The sequence below is a fragment of the Eublepharis macularius genome, chromosome 8 (genome assembly GCF_028583425.1).
Source record: "Eublepharis macularius isolate TG4126 chromosome 8, MPM_Emac_v1.0, whole genome shotgun sequence".
In the NCBI taxonomy this organism is placed as follows: Eukaryota; Metazoa; Chordata; class Lepidosauria; order Squamata; family Eublepharidae; genus Eublepharis; species Eublepharis macularius.
Window position 1 is genome coordinate 105,575,430 of NC_072797.1, and position 19,221 is coordinate 105,594,650.

General features: G+C 39.6%; 1 protein-coding gene across 1 annotated transcript in view; it reads right to left on the minus strand.

Annotated features, from left to right (window-relative positions):
- PTPRD (protein tyrosine phosphatase receptor type D) overlaps window positions 1-19,221 on the minus strand; it is a 513,284-nt gene that overhangs the window by 195,247 nt on the left and 298,816 nt on the right. Inside the window, exon 19 of the mRNA XM_054986312.1 lies at window positions 9,650-9,909. Coding sequence (XP_054842287.1) covers window positions 9,650-9,909 — 260 coding nt within the window. The remainder of the gene's footprint in view (window positions 1-9,649; window positions 9,910-19,221) is intronic.

Genomic DNA, 19,221 nt, shown 5'->3' on the forward strand with positions numbered 1-19,221 from the left:
AGGATTCTCTGGCTGACCCTCTCTGGTCAAAAGCCAGGCTCCAGTTCCCTTCCACTCTCTTGTTTACTCTCCAACTCCAACAGCTTCCCCAACATTCCATCCCCAATTGCCATTTCAGGCTAGCCCCATGGGGGGGAGGGGGAGGAAACAGTCAATCATAGCTCACTGACTGGAAATCTCAGCATCTGAAGCTGAGTCTGTCACAGTAGTATATAGGAGTACATGTTTAAAGCAACAGATAATATGCAAGGCAACATAGTAGTGAAATCTATGGTTCCTAACTCATTAGCGAAACATCTGAGCCCCCCTTCCTACAATATCATCCTCCTATTTGAGTAAAAAAAACCTTTTTGAATAATTCAGTTTTGCATTGTTTGCAGAAAGCCAGGAGAGTAGAGACTCCTGACCTCCTCAGGCAGGCTGTTCCACAGGGTAGGGGCCACCAAAGGGAAAGACCGTTCACGAGCTGCTGTTGATTTATCTCACATGCAGGCTGGCAGCTGCAAGAGACCCTGTTCTGATGAGCAAAGCTGCTGTGGAGGGACATAGGGAGGGAGTCATTCCCATAGGTATGCCAGGCCAAGGCCATGAAAAGCTTTGTATGTAATAACCAATACCTTGAATTGAGCATGGTAACTGATAGGTAGCCAGTGGAGTGACTGCAGGATGCGAGTGATGTTCATGCTTCTGCTTGCACCTGCTAACAGTCGAGCTGCAGCATTTTGCACCAATTGGAGCCTCCTAGTTAACTTAGATGGGAGACCAATATATAGTGCATTACAATAGTCAAGTTTTGATGTTACCATAGCATGGATCCAGGCGGCCAGGTCAGCCGTGTCAAGGTAAGAAGACATCTTCCCGGCTAGAGTGAGATTGTAGAAAGCATTTTTTGCAGCTGCCTTAACTAGATGTCTTAACCAGCTGCTTTAACTAGCGCTGGATCCAGTATAACCCCTAGTCTCTTAACCGAGTCTGCAAGGGTCAGACGAACTCCATCGAAAGTGGGGAATACAATGTCTTTCAAGATCTCTGACCTTCCAACAAGCATCACTTCAGTCTTCTCTGGATTCAATTTCAATTTTTTATTTTTCACCTCGGTTGTCAGGCAGCCATATTTCCTTTCCTTTTACTCCCTTAGAAGCTCATTGATTCATAAATCTTGTACAGCAAAAAATACTTATTCTTTATTTTTTGGATGCAAAGGCTGGATCCAGGTGTATATATATCAGTTTGTCTTCATTCTCCAAAGAGTAAACCGATAGAGATTTGGAGTGAGCCGATGGAATATGGGAATCTCAATGACTTCCAAGTCACATGTATTCAGACTGAGTGCCATGCTCCAATGATAGGAGTCAGCTTTTTGTTTGGAGGTTTTCCCCAGTTTCCTGGGTGGTTTTGAAGTCCCATGAACAGCCTTTCTCACCTCTGGTGACCCTAGATCTTTTGGAAGTTTGGATCAGAGCGGAAGCCAGTAGGTGTGTGTTGACAACAGGGCCCTTGAGACCGACTCTGAATCTTGAGTGTTGTCAGATCTGTATAGGAACTGTTGGATCTGATGAGCCCTGACACACGAGTTCAACATGGTTGACTGTGCCAAGGTGGTGAACTTCGCTTCTGGGCTACTGATACTGGAAGGTGCCTTTTTCCTAGACAGATGAGTTCAAGAGAATGACCATCTGTTTTAGTCATCTTAGTCAATGGCAGACAAGAGCATGCACAGTTCCACGTGTGCCTGCACAGCTGTTAGCTGTGCCATCATAAGTAGAGTTATATCACTCTTAGTCCATTAAATTCAATAGACTCGCTTAGGATTGAACTGTGAACTGTTCAATTCCATACAGAAAATATTTAGGGGTGGCAGTGTTAGTTTTAACGGAAAATAGTATTATGTATTAAGATTACTTTACCTTTACTTTACAGTTTACTTTTCATACTCTTTTTTTATTCACAGCATGCATAAAGAAGTTTCCTAAACAGGAACACAGCCAGTGCCAGCTGAACAAAGGCTTTGGCCAGTGCCCTTGCCACCATCCCCTCTCACTATGGGTTTCTTGTTGTTTGTCCTTTCACAACTTTCTACTACCCCTTCCTCTGCTAAGGCTCCTAAGGCTTCTTTCGCCCTGTCTCCAATACAGTGGGAAGCTGAACAACGGCAACAGAGGTTTCCAAACATCTCCCTGTGATGAGGTGGCTGCTGTCCTGTCAAGTCTATCAGCTGAGGCCACTGTCTCACCTCACCTCTTTATAGAGGCAGTCAGAGTTAAAGTGTCAAATGTTCCAGTCTGTATCTTCTCCTTGATAACACTCAGGGGTCATTTTGTAGAAAAAGAGCTGGAGGAACTCATTAGCATAACTCATTAGCATATGCCACACCTCTTGCCCTCACCGGAAGTGTGTCATTAGTATAACTGATTTGCATATGCCACACCCCCTGACATCACCTATTCTGGCTGTTTTGGACCCAATCCTGGCTGAAAATGGCTGAAAAGGGGCCCAAAATGGTCAGGATCAGGCCGCTGATGAGCAGGAGAGTGATCCACCACCCATCAGAGGCCCAATCCAGGCTGTTTTGGCCCCAATCCAGGCCAAAATGGTCCCAAAATAGCAGAGAGTCAGGTGGGTGGGGCCACCTGACACGTGACCTCTTTGGGGAACTTCCGGAACTGCGTTCCTGTGTGTTCCCCCTCAAAATGAGCCCTGATAACACTGCAAATTTCTGCACAGTTTGTCCATGTGAGTTTGCACACAAATTGACACTGATACATTTATCTGGATTTTATAAATTTGATATCTATGATATGCAATACATAGTACTTCCATAATGATAATATGTATCTAAATGTGTATCTAATTTGTATCCCTGCTCCTAATCCAAGCCTTGCTTAAAAACAAAAAAGGAATTCCAGTATGTGACTCTAAGGAGAATCTATATTGGGAGGAATTCAAAAGCATCCCAGTACTACCACATTTTTCATCATTCTAACAACGTTATTAGATCCAAGATAAATGGATACACACAGCCATACTCAGACACTACCCTTTGCCATCAAATGATTCACTGCCTCAGTCTGTCTGTTCCACTATTCCAACATACATTTTTTCATCCACTTATATGTGGGTAACCAGAAACAAATTGTCCTATTGTTCCCTATTCCTAATCACACTAATTAATGTCCCCATCTTTTAAAATATACACAATATGCAAACAATCCAGAATCTTGAACGGAGTCATATTTACAGCACAATCCTAAACAGAGTCACACCCTTCTAATTTAAGCCCAGTGTTAGGGAGCTTTCCTCTCCTTTCCACCTTCTTGAAAAGGGGGACTTCCTAATGACATCCCCATTCCACCCTTGTACCAATTACCTCTTTGGCTGGGATACCACAAATATCTGTGATATTCTCAAAAAGTCACGTCTCTTCTGTTTCAGATTCATGCCTTGAATACATTATCTGACATGAACTAAAGGCATAAAGACATGGTAGGAATTCTGATGGAACAAAAGCCTACTGTCGATCACGAAAACTTCAGTCATGAAAAATGTAGGCATTATGCCCTTAATGTCTGACTGAAGGAAAAATTGGCGTAGACATGCATTTTTATTTGAGTGCTTCTACACAGTACATCTTTTACACTTACCAGGCACTAGTAAGATTAAAATAACCTACTTGGCATAGTGGGTAAAATGCTAGCCTTGAACCAAAAATGCTGGCAGTTTAATTTCCTGCTCAGCCATGAAGCATAATAGGTATGCTTAGACTGATCTCTCCTTCAGTCCAATTCACTTCATAAGACTGATGTGAAAATAAAATGAGACACTACTATGAACTCATTGGAGGAAGGGCAAAAGAAACAAATTCTATCCTCTATTGTTACATACAATTTCATCCCATCCAGTCTCTGAAGAAGTCTTCTTCTAAGAAACTGCAATTACACTCACCTTACAAATCAAAGCAATAGAAATGAATACAAATAGGGTTCTCTTTTCCATGTGAAATTCTCTTGGCATCTTAGGTTTATAGGCAAGTAGCAGAGAAATGTTTGCTGGTTTATGGAACTAGAAGATATATTGGGGTAGCTATTTCAGAACCAGATGCCCTTAAATGTTCCTTAGTACTGCATGTATAGCACTTTCAATGGGCGCAGACTGGAGTAACTCTGCTTAGGATTTCACTGTTAATACCTCAACAGAAAAGGACCATGGTCCAGCTTGCTTGGAAGCACAAGAGATTACTGGAAGGCTTCTAGCACAACAGCATGGTTTCCACGGAGCTTTGCTTCTTGTATGCAGGTGGCCTCTGATGAGGGAGGGGAGGTTCCAGACCGTTTATTTATTATTTCAGATATCCCAGATATCATATCGGGGGCAGATAACAGTGAATCATGGTACAAATTCAGCCCAGCTTCCATACTTACTGTATTTCCTCAGGATTTTGGGTTATTTTTGTTTTCCTGTCTCTTTCTACTAATTGCTCCCCCCCTCCCCATAAATCTTGCCATCTTCAGACTTGCTTTTACGTATTGCTTAGAAACCACCTCTCTCAGTTTAACTGAGATTTGCTTCATTTTTTCATATTCTTATCAAGATCAAAAGAGTTTATTGTCTATAGCCATAGGGCATCACAATTCACCAAACACTGACTAATAAACAATTAAGTCCCTTTTCACAGTTTATAATATTCTTATCTGTTAGGAGCTTCTCAATAATTTCTTTTAATGTCACTTCATCATGAACTCTAATCAGCAATAAAAAGAGGAGGATCCATTTACAATGTTTCTGGTATCAAACTCACCAGAGGAAAGTCAGGTTTCATCCCCAACAATATTTAACAACCTGCTCATTTTCCTCCCCATTTCCTTTGCCACACACATGGGAGTCTTATAGACAGCAAGAATCACTGCAACCAGAGCAATAACGCTTATTGATTGTTCTGTGTTTCATGCTTTCCTGGCAACTCTTTATTGTCCATCGTTTTGAATCCCTATTGGTACTGTGCTGTCAACTTTTTAGTACTATCTTTGTTGTTTAATCTGCACAGAGCTATTTAAGAAGCCTTGTAAACCATGTTCCAGAACTGTGAGCTGAACACAGAGCTGCCAAATCCATTTATTACTTTCCCAAGTTAAATCAAAAGTTGTTGTTTTTGAAAATAAAACCGCTTTTCTAGGCAATGTCTATGATAAAGCCTTTGAAAGGGATGACATATTAAACTATTGTTCCTATATTAATTTAAAGTTATGGATTGTGCTGAATTGCTAAACATATATGATTCTATTCCTAAAGTGTTGGATATTTTATGTTTTAGCCAAACACAGCTGGTAAGGCTCATTACTTTAACAGGAATTGCTTTGGCTAGTACAAGAAATGGTATATAACAGGCAGTGCAAAATGAGTCTCTCTTCTACTTTTCATAATGCGCAGAAGGAGGCAGTTGAATGTCTCCCCTACCAAGAGATGCGTAAGCTGCTCTCCATGGAGTATACATCACCCCGTCGGAGAGAGCACACAACTCCCATATCCCCTTTGCACATCACAGCAGAACTATGCAAAAAGGACAACATGAAGCACGTGTACTTCATATATAGAGATTTCTTTTAACATCTAAAAAAGCTCTAGGTGTCCAAGTTTTGCATTGTTCTTTTGAAAGTCAGACAATACAATTCTAAATTGAAATACACCCTTCTGAATCCACTGAAGTCAGTAAACTGTGCTTAGGAATGCACTGTAAACTGTGCACTGGAATGCACTGTGCACTGGAATGCACTGTAAACTGTGCTTAGGAATGCACTGTAAAAGTAGGTTTGCCAACCTCTAGCTGGAAGCTACTATGGGCAACCCTGGTAACAAATAGATAACACAACAAACCAAGGCTCAATACAGTCAAAACAGTATTACTGTAGATTATGTACAAGAATGTGAGAGGCAACTAGGGAATGAAATAGAATACAAGCAGGTGCAATATAACCCTACGGCACAAATTCAACGCATCATTAGAATCGTGCTGGATGAAGGTTTGGCTGACAATGAAATTGACAAAAGAACAAGAGATGCATTGATTAATCCTTTCCCTAGAATACCGGTGTTCTACACGCTTCCAAAGTTACATAAACCAGGGCGCCCTCCCCCGGGTCGCCCAATTATTTCCGGTTCCAATTCTATTCTGGAACCTCTATCACGATATTTAGACCATTTCTTGCAGCCACTGGTTATAGCAACGCCTGCTTACTTGAAAGACACTATGTCCCTTATTTCTCTTATTGAAGCTGTGGAGGTACCGCCAGAGATATACTTAATGACTCTTGATGTTAGGTCTCTGTATACTTCCATCCCACATGATGAGGCAAGAGTGGTGGTACAGGATGCTCTATTATTACGAGATGACCAACATCCCTCCACCCCATTCCTTTTGAACATCTTGGACATTATCCTGGAAAAGAATTATTTTAGATTTAATAATAATTACTATTTCCAGTTAAAGGGGGTGGCCATGGGATGTGCTGCTGCCCCCAGCATTGCGAATATCTTTATGTCCACTTTAGAAAAACAATGGGTGTTTAAGGAGGAGAGAAATCCATTTCTAGATTTAATTATCCTTTATCGGCGATACATAGATGACGTAATTGTCCTGCTAAAGCGTGGGGATGTTGCTGATGATTTGGGGAACTGGTTTAACTCCCTACACCCCGATATTAAGTTCACCTGGAATGGGAGCTATAATAATCTAGACTTTCTAGATGTTACTATCTATCGGGAAAACAATAGATTGGCTGTGCGCCCCTATAAAAAACCCACGGACCGGTGTTCCTATTTACAATACCAGTCCTTTCATCCGAGGGGTTTAAAGGACAATATCCCTTTGGGACAGTTCTTGCGGCTGAAACGGAATTCTACTGACAAACGCTTTTATAGATCTAGTGGTCGTGCTTTAGAAGACAGTTTTGCAGCAAGAGGTTATCCACAGCACGTCATTGAACAAGCCAAACGAGCCTCTGATGCCACTGACCGGACTGACTTATTAATACCGAGACGCAGGAGGATGGATAGTAAAATTAAATGGGGCTTGGAGTACACGCCATTAGCCCCTAAGATAGTGGCTATCATTAGACAACATTGGCACATTATTAGTGGCATCACAGGATGTGAACCGGGGCTGTCGGTTGGTTTTAGACGTACCCGGTCAATTGGAGACATTGTAATGAGATCGGAATTCTCCAGCAGCCCCTGTTCAAGTATTTTGCCATCGGGCCATTTTACATGTGGCTCCTGCAGTGTGTGTAGCCTCATGGTCAAAATAGAACAAATTATCCCTGACCATCGCCCCCCCACACATTTCTTTTCAAACTGTAAGTCACATAACGTGATATACGTCATTCAGTGTAAGTGTCCTTTACTGTATATAGGAAGTACCACGCGCCCTTTAAGAATTAGGATACAAGAACACCTGTCTAGAATTAGGAATCTAGTGTGGGAGGCACCCCTTGTAACCCACTTCTATGAGCAGAAACATCTTTCAAATGACTTCAAAGTCTCGGTAATTGATCGTTTGGACTGCCCTTTTGCTCTGGATCAGACAAAATTGCTGCTACGCTTGGAATCCAAATGGATTTTTGGCTTAAACTCCTTGGCGCCAAATGGCTTAAACTCAGAGATTGATTTTTCGTGTTTTCTGTAAGTTTTGGGACCCTTGCAAAGATCCTCCTTTAGATTTCTGACCCCTCCCCCCTTGTGGAGATTTAATTAGCAGTAGTCCTTTCTTTGTTACATGTCCGTGAATCACGCTGGTGGAGGAACGGTGGGAGATCTTGTTTTTCGTGCTTGCGACACACTGTAAGTTTTTTTCCTTTGCAATTATGTATTGTGAGTGTTTTATAATTATGTGCAAGCTTGTGGATTGTGCTTTCTTTATTTACAGTATGTCCAGTCCGAAAGATCTTACGCCCAGGAGGAAGTGAGGAGTGGTCCTCACGAAACGGGTTAATTACAATTGCCTGCAAACCCCCGTCGGCGTTTTTCTGTATATATAATTGACTTTATGGACTGTTATTGCAACATTCTGGCGGCACGATCTCCTACCTACCGACTTCTCCTTACTAACTGTGGCATTTGCACTTTAATTCATTGAATTGTTTCCGGACAAATGTATATTTGTGTATTTTACAATTAATGTACATTGATTTATGAACGGACGCTGTACTGATGCACTTCTGTAATTCCATGACTTTTGTATGTATATAACGAAATTGTAGCACTTTTGCACTTTATAATATATATAATTGAATTACACCCTTGGGGTTTTGACTGTATTGAGCCTTGGTTTGTTGTGTTAACCTCTAGCTGGAGGCTGGAGATCTCCCAGAATTGCAACTGGCTTCCAGACTACAGAGATCAGCTCCCCTGGAGAAAATGGCTACTTTGGAGGGTGAACTCTGTAGCATTATACTTTATGGAAAGCCCTCCCCTCCCCAAACCCCACCCTCCCCAGGTTCTGCCCTTAAATCTCCAGGAATTTCCCAGCCCAGAGTGACAACCCTATGTAAAAGCCTTCTCAAGTGCATGCATGACTCCTGCTAATGTGTGGGTGGGTGATGTATTTTATATAACAATGTTAAATGAAAATGATGATAGATTTCCAAGTGCTATATTTTAAAATTTTTTACTCATAACTGAGAAGTCAGTGATATTTTTTCATGCCCTTGTTCTTTAACTTTCCTTTGCACTTTCAGCTTATTTAGTAAACTACTGCTGAAATATTGCGTAAGCAGGGTTGCCAACAAGCCTGGAGAAAAGTGTCATGTCCTTTTAACAGATGCTTAATTTGTGGAACTGGGCACCTGAAGCTTTTCATGGCACTGAGGTAAATAACATCACCCAGTGCCCCAAGAAACTTCTTTTAAAGGGACAGAACATTTTTTTCTCATTTGTAGACTTTTTAGAAAAAAAGTTTTAGAATTTAGAATTTTTAGAAAACAGTTAAAGAAACAGTTGGATATCCCTTTGCATTTACAACTCTACAATAAAAATGTAATGTTTCTTTGCCATCCTCCTTTACTTAACAGATATATCTGCTGTGTTTTTTCAGAAGATTCCACATCAATGCAAAGCCCAAGTCAATAATAACATGGTCTCACTTGAGTAAATGTATTCTTCTGTTCATTAAGTACTATTTTCAACAGAGAATACTGTGACAAACGATAAAGAAGCCTAATATATATCATAGACACAAGTGCAGATCATTGTCAGAGAGCCATGTTTGATTGACACAATCCACTGATTTGAAACGCCTATTCAAAGTCAACAACATTAGGGCGCCAGAACAAATAACAGCCAAAACCTAGAAACATTGTTACAGACCGGGAAAGTTGCAGCTTATCTACTTAGTGTTACCATCACCTGGTCACATCAATCCTATCATAACTTCTGGTTCTGTATGTAATACATAGGACTGTCCCTTTAAGATTGGAAGCTGGACCTCCTTAAGTATAATCATTCTGATAACTGCCTTCAAATGGTTTTCCGTTGGTTACAGTTTGTGCGTTTAAAAAAGTCTATAAAAACTAATGCCTTAAACACAAATCAGTTTGCCTCTAAGAAGGCTCCATACTCAAAAAACACTGAAAATATTTATGACTTACAACTTGTGACTCACTTTATAGTTTTATTTGCAGGTACTTCTGGTAGTTTCACTGTTACCATGCCATCAACATTGGTCTTATCGATAAAAAGTGGTTGGGTTCGCAGTACATCTGGTGCTGTTTTTGCTGTCACTCTGTGCTGAAGACCTCCAGCACTATTTCCTCTATTGGTTAGGACAAATGAATATGAAGTCTCAGGCTTCAGGTTGGTGATCAGTTTCTGAGTGGCTCGGCCATCCACCTCAACCGCCATTTTCCCATCATCATATAGGATCTAAGAAATTGATTTTAAAAATAAATTGTTAGCAATGGGGGGAGGGGGAGTAAATGGAAAGCTACTCAATATCCAATATAAAAATCACTAGATACATGTGTGGATGCCATTTAAATGAAGAGAATACTTCTATTCATTTGAATATAAATAATTACGTGAGTATGAATTTAAGAACATAAAGGAGGCCCTGACTGGTTGATGGATTGTTGAGAGCCACCAGCTGGATGTGGCTCACAACAATAAAACAACTAATCAATACAATAAAACAAATCAGGGAAGATTCAACTCCCATGCAAAGAGCAGTGCTCTAGCCTAACAAGCTTTCCTCCCATTTAGTGGCTCTTCCTCCAAACAGAAAAGCCACTTGAATTTGAGGAATGCTCCTTAGGCTGGAGGAAGGCTTCAAACATAAAAATGAGGAGACAGGGACAGGATTCACTCCAGGAAACCAAATCACACATTAAAATAATAGCGGCTGCTATGTTGGTGTCCACAAAAAATTATTAGGCTGGGGAGGAAAATAAATAATGGGAAATTCTCCCCTGACCCAAATCTACGCTCCAAAATACTATAAAGGCCATCTTTTACCTATTATATGTTTATGATTCCTATCCTCCAAGGAGTTCAGGACAGTGTATGTGGCTCTTCCTGCCCTCTTTTTAAATTCAGAACAATACTGTGAAAGTAGGTTGGCTAAGAAAGGGGGTGCCCCAAGGGCACTCTACTTGAGTTTCTTGGTAGAATAAGGATTTGAACCCTGGTCTGCTCAGTCCTAGTCCAGCACTAACCAACCATTACACCACTCTGGCTCTTTCCAGCTCAACACCCTCAGGTGCCTGGGATGAAATCTTTTTTGAAATTTGCAAGCTAATATTTTTCTAATTCCCTCCCCCCCCTCAAATTAGAATGAACCACTCACTTAACGGTTAAGTACAGAAATGAAGTAACAATTTATCTTCAAGCAATCGTTTATTCCCCCTTTATAGTCACGTAAGCCATCACCTCAACCATATCAGTTCAGTTCAGTTCAGTTAGCCTTTATTGGCATCAGTTGGCACAATGTACACAATACAGGAAATATAGAAAAACAGTTACTTCTGGAACCACTCCTGATAGAATTTTATAGCCGTATAGAGAAACACTGCTACATTCTCGGTGGTTTTAGGCAGAGTCATTCAGAAGGTGAAAGACCTTTAAGGAATCCGGGAAGCCCCTCATTCTGCATTTAAATATTAGAGACGCAAGTCTGCATATAGTTGGTAATAAAGCAGGACATGCAAAACTGTCTCAATACTACCGTGATCGCAGTGACAAACTCTATCTATGTATGGGATCTTATTATATCTGCCGAATAAGATTGAAGATGGCATTGCACTGAATCTTGCAAGGGAGAAGGCGCTGCGAAAAAGTGGTGCCTGTAGGGAACATAAATAAGAAGCCATGCCACCTGTCTTAAGGAGGATCTCAAAGCTTAGAGGGGAACAAGTTTTAGTGGCTTGGCTAGATAGCTCCTGATATTCAATATCCAGTATTCTATGTTTGATTACCTTGTATGCCTCTGGAAGCGAAAGTGGGTATAACGAATCAATGGATATGCCTATGGCAGTTCTTTTCTTTTCAATATAGGCTAGCCTATTAGACATGTTGAACTCTAAGAGCATTTGTTGTATAAAGCTCCCTGACTCTGTGGTATAATGCAACCATAGCCAGTATTTTACTGTCCTAAGCCACGCTCTTGATTTCACAAGGTTTAGACCAGTTTCTAGACACAGGGCTGCATGAGGTGTACAGCACGGCATGCTGCTCATTTATCCAGCTTGGAGAGTTACTTTTGGAGCTCTTTTCTTCATCTTGAAAAATGTGGTCTCTTCCACAATATGGCTACTTTAATGCTTACTGTCTGACTACAAATGATTATGAGTTAATTAAATAGTAATAAGTTCTTAAGGAACCCACAACTTTCTTTCCTTCCTTGCAGTAACTGCATATTCTCCACGCCTTTATTTCCTGGTTTTAAACCAACCACCAATCCATACAAGGAACGTCATCCCATGTCTGCTAAATTTGCTCATGGGTTTGCACATTTCCAAAGAGTAGAACGCTTCTGTCTTTGGAACAGGGGATGGCATTTTCTACCAATTCCCTTCCTACTGTAGATTCCAACACTGCTCCTATGCTGTCCTGAGGAGCTGCTGAACCCACATACAAGTTTTGGGAGACTCAGTGGATTACAGTGGGAGTGGGAAGCAGAAAAGCACAGCTCTGTACTGTGAAGCCAAGGTATCCTATGTGAAGGAGTTTGTGAAAATCTTTTTGAAAGTCCTAAGTATATAATGAATACCTAATCACCCCAACTTCATTGATGTTAACAATCAATGAATTCCACGAGGTTGTTGAAACAGGGCTTCTTTTTACAGAAGAAAATCTCATTCTTCTTAAACAAGTTCACTTCTATATGTTTAATAGTACTAGCTTTAATAAAAAATTATCAATCAATTTACCTTTATTAATCAGTTTACCAGGGATAGTTGTTAGTCTATGGGTAGGCTACGTGGACTCAGAAATTGGTTTATTTTTTAATTTGTCAATTAGCTCTAGAATTTCTTCTCTTGATTTCTTTATAAAACTTTGTTCTTCTGCAGTGCTGAATCTTCGCAATCTATCTTCCTTTAATTATTCTGTTACACCTCTGCTGTCTACAGATGTCATTCTGGATGATTTTCTGATTCTGATGTATTTAAAGGAAACTTTATTGACTTTCTTAATGTTTTTAGTAACATGCTGAACAGATTCTTTCTTAATATTTTGTTATTTTTCATGCCATATTGTGAAGTATAATTTGTTTTGCCAAAGTTTGTGCTCCTTGTTCCCCGATATTGAGCTTCTACTTTTAAAAGGAAGCTTTTTTGCCTTTTTAAAACTTCTATATTTATATATCTCCTGTATTATATATTGATAGGGGTTATATTATCATAACCCTCCCAAAAGGGCCCTGAAGAGATAACATCCATTTTTCGTTTCTTTTTAACTAATCTCTCAAATTTTGAGAAATGTATTCTTTTGAAATTGTGGCTATGATTGACTTTTGGGGCACCTTTCCACTTAAAGGTTGAATTTTATAGCAATGTGGTTACTGGTCCTAATCATTTAATTACTCTCCCATCTTTTTCCAGATCATAGGCAGAGTCATTTATCCGATCTGGAAATCTGTGTCTGAACATGGATATATACATTTGCTCAGTCAATGCTGAAATCACCCATTATTAATAATTTTACTCTTCCTCTGTCCCTGTTTTCTTTCTCATTCTTAAGGCTACCTTCAAAGTTTTGGTCCAGGAAACAATACTACATTATTTTGGGGGCCTCCTATTTCTAGATGCAGTAATTTAGTGGAAGTGGTTATTCATACATTTTCTAGTTCATTGGGCCCTGTATATTTTATACAGCAACACTACTTTCAACATATCCTTCTTACTGAATTTATATTCTGGGATAACTGCTTCTGTCTGTTTCATTAGGTATATATTTTAGTGTTATGCCTATTATACCAATGGTTATTGGCAACTCTCCATTCCCTATCTTCTCTTGAATTCTTTTAGTATTACTGTATAAAAACTGCATCCCTTTCCAAATACCTTGTTCAGGTGAGGTTTCTCTTATTACCTTGTTGTATATTCAGGGCTTTTTTCCTGAGAAAAGAGGTGGTGGAACTCAGTGATGGAACTCAGGACTGCACAATGACATCACTGGGTCAGCTAGAACAAGGGGGAGGGGCGTTTTTTAAAGTTTAAATCGCCCTCGTCGAAAATGGTCACATGACTGGTGGCCCCACCCCCTGATCTCCAGACAGAGGGGAATTTAGATTGCCCTCTGCACCACTGGCAAGGGCAATCTAAACTCCTCTCTGTCTGGAGATCAGGGGGCAGGGCCTCTGGCCATGTGACCATTTTCTAGAGGTGCCAGAACTCCGTTCCACCACGTTCCAGCTGAAAAAAAGCCCTGTGTATATTTATGTATGCTCGTTGCAAAGTTATACCGTATTATCACTTTGGTGACCTGAAACATGTATACCATCGTTCCATTTAATCCTGACTAAATGTTACACAACTCCTGTTGGCTTTCTCCCAAAGTCACTTTAAAAGTTATATTTGGATCTTTTTAGATTAAGGACCATGGAAGTCAGCCTTTTCTGTATAGACTCTGTTTGTCATGAAGAGTGCCTCAGTGCTTAACAAATATAAATCCTCCTTTTTGACAACATCTCATTCACACATAGAAACCTCTTAGAACACATGGAACAGCTATCTAGATACCATTTAGAAACTAAGTTGCGAAAAGCTGACAGTAATGGCTACATAATTTCCCCAGCTGGTATCTCCTGTTTTACTAGCCAAGTAATATTTGTTTTTATCACAAGACAAGTCTTTCTACCCTGAAATTACCACTCTATTTTCGATTAAAAATGAGATTTCAAAATGTGTGTGTTCATGTGTGTTTGCTAGTACAGTTGGTATTCATTAGGCTGAAGACAGTAGACAGAGTTGGTGCATGCTCAGAAGTCAATTAACTTCTTTCACAGACTACATGGAACTGTTCAACTTGATGAAACTGCCTTGAGAATTTTTGACTGCGAATGTAAGTTGCAGAACAAAACCCTAAGCCTGTTATAACATGCATAATCAGGTCTGAGAAAATTATGTTCCCTTCAAGATATTCTAGTACAACCATGGGGAAATTTCTTCTTTAACATCAAAATCAACCCTTCAGTCACTTAAAAAAATCACCAGAGAAACTAAACATTTTGATTCCTGAATGTTATCTAAAGGAATATTAGATTTTGTGGAACAATTATTTTAAAAACTCTCAACATCTGGCTACTTTAAAAATTCTAATGCTTACTTGGTACAGCAGTCCCTTTCACTATAACTGGAAGCACAGAGTAAGAACTTAAGCAAGTGAAAGACAATTTAGAACATTTGATAAAAAGCAGTATTATTTCCAAGCATTTGCAAATGCCATTAACTATTTAAGCTACAAGGAAATGCCCTCATATCTGAAATTATTCTGAAAAATCATACTTGGATTGCAAATGTCCAACATTTAGGGCTACTGAGTTTATGTACGTAATCATTTATAAGAAATTGTGAAATTTCTCTTCTCATTTTCACATAGTGAAGCTTTATTGTGAATATACAATATTTTCTAACATATCATAGTCTTAGAGGGACCATTTTCCCCCTGCGCAGTCATAAGGAGTTTTGGGGAGGGGGGGTGTTCATAGGTTTTTAAGAGTCTGTAGAAAAGAAAAAATGCAAACATTTTGCAATATTAAAAAAAGCTAGCTCTTATAGGAACCATGTTGACATAAAGTACAGGTACAGAGAGGCAAAATCAACATCTTTCCTCTCTTATGAGCCAGTACTTTGAAAAGACAAGTCAGGTAGTCTAAGCAAAGCTTCATTTGAGCTAGTACTCAATCCCAGAATTAATTTTCAATGTCAATCAAAGCTCAGTTCAGTCATATGAAGTAATAAACAGTATCTGTGAGAAGATGTAGAATTAGGTTCCTTGAACAGAGAGTAAATATAGCCTAACCTCACCTGCTTCCCTCTAGCAATACAAAAAGATTGAGGACTAAGGCTTAGAGATAAGAGAGAGTGATTCTTAAGCAAGTTTGGCATCCAGCGTGTATGACTAGAGGGAAAACAGATTCAGTAGGTTTGGGCAGAAATGACAGGAATAGGAGCACAAGGCGAGAGGTGGACACTGCAGCACAAAAAGCATGTGAAGAAAAATAGGGTGGAATACACTGGAAAAACAATGATATCTGCTAGGCTGTGCAAATATGTAGTGGGAGAGAAAAATAAAAATGGTGTGGCAAATATAAAATAGGTAGGAGAAAGAAGCAAGGAGTAGGGATAGCTAAGAACACAAAGAAAGGAGGTAGAATAGTCATGGTTAGAATTATGTTCTGTTACAGTGTGGCCGTCGTCACACGGGCTTAAAATTAGCGCGAAAATTGCGCAATCTACCGCAAAATTCCCACCTTATTCTGGCACTGTTGCGAGTCTGAGATTTCTCCTCTGGTCTCAATTTTCGCGCTATAATCTGCTTCCGTGTGACCATCCGGCATCAATTTCTATCCCATAATGACGGAATTTTCCCTTTCTTATCTTGACCCGTTATCCCAGACGCCCTTTCGCGCTATCCTGCAGCGAGCTCCTTTTTTTTTAAAAAAAAAAAACGTCCTTATATCGCTATAACGTCATAATATTATAAAAATACAAAGCAATGAAAGAGTGTTCTTTCTATGCTGCTCAAGCAGCATAGACCGAAAAAGTCTTTCCGCTGCCCTTCGCCTCCGACGGAGGGATCGCAGGTGTGCATGGCACAGAGTGAACGTGCTCTGAACCATCAAAACAACCAGTTGGGCCACCAGAACTACAAGTTCACTCGGTGGAGCCATGGTTGAGTCTTCGGCGATGGGGATCACGTCAGACAGGGGCTTTTCTCAGAACAAGAGTATATTTATGGATGTTCAAATTAGGAAGAAAAACAATCTTAGCCAATGTTCAAGCTGCTTCCAGGGCGGGAAAACTTGGCCAACCTATCCTGCTCTTTTGGGGTTGGGCTAACGTTTGGTTATAACGATGTAATGTCGTTATAACGCAATAAAGCGGAAAAAAAAATTAAAAAGGGGGGAGGAGTTTTTTCTGTGCCCGTTCAAAATGACGGCACAGAGCGCTACGGTGTGAACAACTCGAAGCGGGAGGAGACGGTATTTGACAAAAGATTGCATCATAGCGCCGATAGGAACAATAGCGCCACATAATGGAAATTTGACGGAATAAACGCCCGTGTGACGACGGCCTGTGATTGATTAAATTGGAGGGAGTCTTCAAATTAAATAAGTTTATTGCATGCATAAGGTAAGTGACAGCGCTAACACCATCCAACAAGCTCTCCTGGCTTAGATCTGCATTCACCACCTATGTGTTGCAACATAAACTATCCTTATAATTTTCACTTTTAAATAAACGAATTACACTGTTTTATATAATTAGGAAAATTAACATTAACTATGAAACAAATAATAACCACACCTACATATGCTAACATTATTTACTTAGTCTTCTTTACAGTTTGGCTAATCTATATCCCTTCATACTGCAGGTATTTTTGCTAGTTGATCTGTAAGGAATACCTATCCCAACAAATTTCTGGCATCATGTTGCTAATCTGCTTCTAATAATTCTTCTGGAACACACTGAAAGAGTCAACAATTATGTTTCAGAATATGGCTGTCATGCATTATCACCTGAATAGTCATATAAAAGAACAAACTTTTTATATGTTGTGTCCTGTGATCCTAGAATGTGCATTTTAAGGCTCCAATTTCTTGAGACATTCTGGCATAACGAAGTTCTTTATTATTTGTCCCTGTCTTTAATACGCATCCAAATCCTTTGCCACTTTCTGAGCTATATCCTCTAACACTAGAAACTGATTTCTCAATCTCGTATGGAAGATTATTTTAGCTACTGACTTCTGTACATCAAAGGTAATGTTTTGACTATCAACCACGCCAGTTAAGAATCTGTTCCTGAATGCATGGCTAACCTGATTCTATTTTCTACAAGGTCATTTTATTTAGAAAATTTGAAGGCAAAAGATGTATGTGATCTGAAGAGAAACCAGAGTATATGAAGAGAAAGCAAAGTACTCAATTTTCAAAAGCTTCACCAAGATATTTCATTAAAACTGAAATGGAACAAGCTGAATCCATCCTGGCCTGACCGTTTACATCTAATTAAAAATTTCATCTTACCAAAATTTTTATTTGTTTTGAACTCTGCTTATAATGTTTTCAGATAAAGAACTACAGCAATGGCAGAAAACTTTAATGATTGTATGTGGGTGTATAAAAAACCAGGAGTTAGAAGCCAGATTTTGTTTTGACTGGTCCGGCATCCAGAGGACGACCTTCCAAATCTGAAAAAACTATTACAAGGCCACATACTTAACTAACATCATCACGATGTTGAAGAGAAACCGTTCTGAGATTTGGATACAAATAGAACAGGAAGTGGTCAAACCATGGTCTTTACTAGAAACTATAGGGGCTAAACTTCATCGCAGAGTGACCCAAATAAAAGATAGTCCTTTTTTACACACTTCTCTATAAATTTGGTATGCTAAAAGAAAAGGCTTGGCTCCAGATATTTCAGTTATGTATTCCTTGTACAATCAACCCTGGTTCCCACCAGGAATGGAAGTGGAAGATTTTAAAAAATGGAACAGGCTGGAATTTATTGTATACATGACCTGACATACAATGGTCATTTACTTGAAAAACCCCAACTAGAAAGAATAATAAAATGTCCCATCCCCTGGCTTCAATATTTTCTAATAAACCACCTATTTGTAGATTTTTTTTAAAAATAGGAATTTTTAATAAGCAATTGACGGATTTTGAACTCATGCTTAAAGATATCAGTGATGATCCCAAGAGTGTCCTCTCCAAAATTTATAAAATCTTAACTTCATTAGATAACACAGCCGTGTTGAGATACCAAAAGCTATGGCAGAAGGACCTCAAAAAAGAACTCCCAGATGAAGTCTGGGAAGAAATCTGTTTTTCACCAAACAGAAAGTCAAAAACATTCAATATCAGATTTCAATATTTTAAATTAATGACTAGATAGTATTGTCGAAGGCTTTCACGGCCGGAGAACGATGGTTGTTGTGGGTTTTCCGGGCTGTATTGCCGTGGTCTTGGCATTGTAGTTCCTGACGTTTCGCCAGCAGCTGTGGCTGGCATCTTCAGAGGTGTAGCACCAAAGGTCTTTTGGTGCTACACCTCTGAAGATGCCAGCCACAGCTGCTGGTGAAACGTCAGGAACTACAATGCCAAGACCACGGCAATACAGCCCGGAAAACCCACAACAACCATCAACTAGATAGTACTTTACCCCAATGCAATTACATCAAATAAACTGCTCCAACCCAAATGAGTGTTGGAAACAGTGCAGTTTATCTGGAGATTACTTCCATTGTTGGTGGAGTGGTAAAACAATAAATACTTTCTGGAAACAAATTGTGGAACAAATTAGAAAAATTACAGGAGTTACATTGTTGTTTACTCCAGAATAAATGCTGTTTCATTATTGGCAAAATTCAAAAATAACGAAACAAAAAAGGAACTTATTGCTAATCTGCTGGGAGCTGCCCAGTTAGCATCTCTTCTCAGTGGAAATCTAACTGCCTGCTAACTTTAGATGACTGGCACAGGAAAATTTGGGATCAGATTGT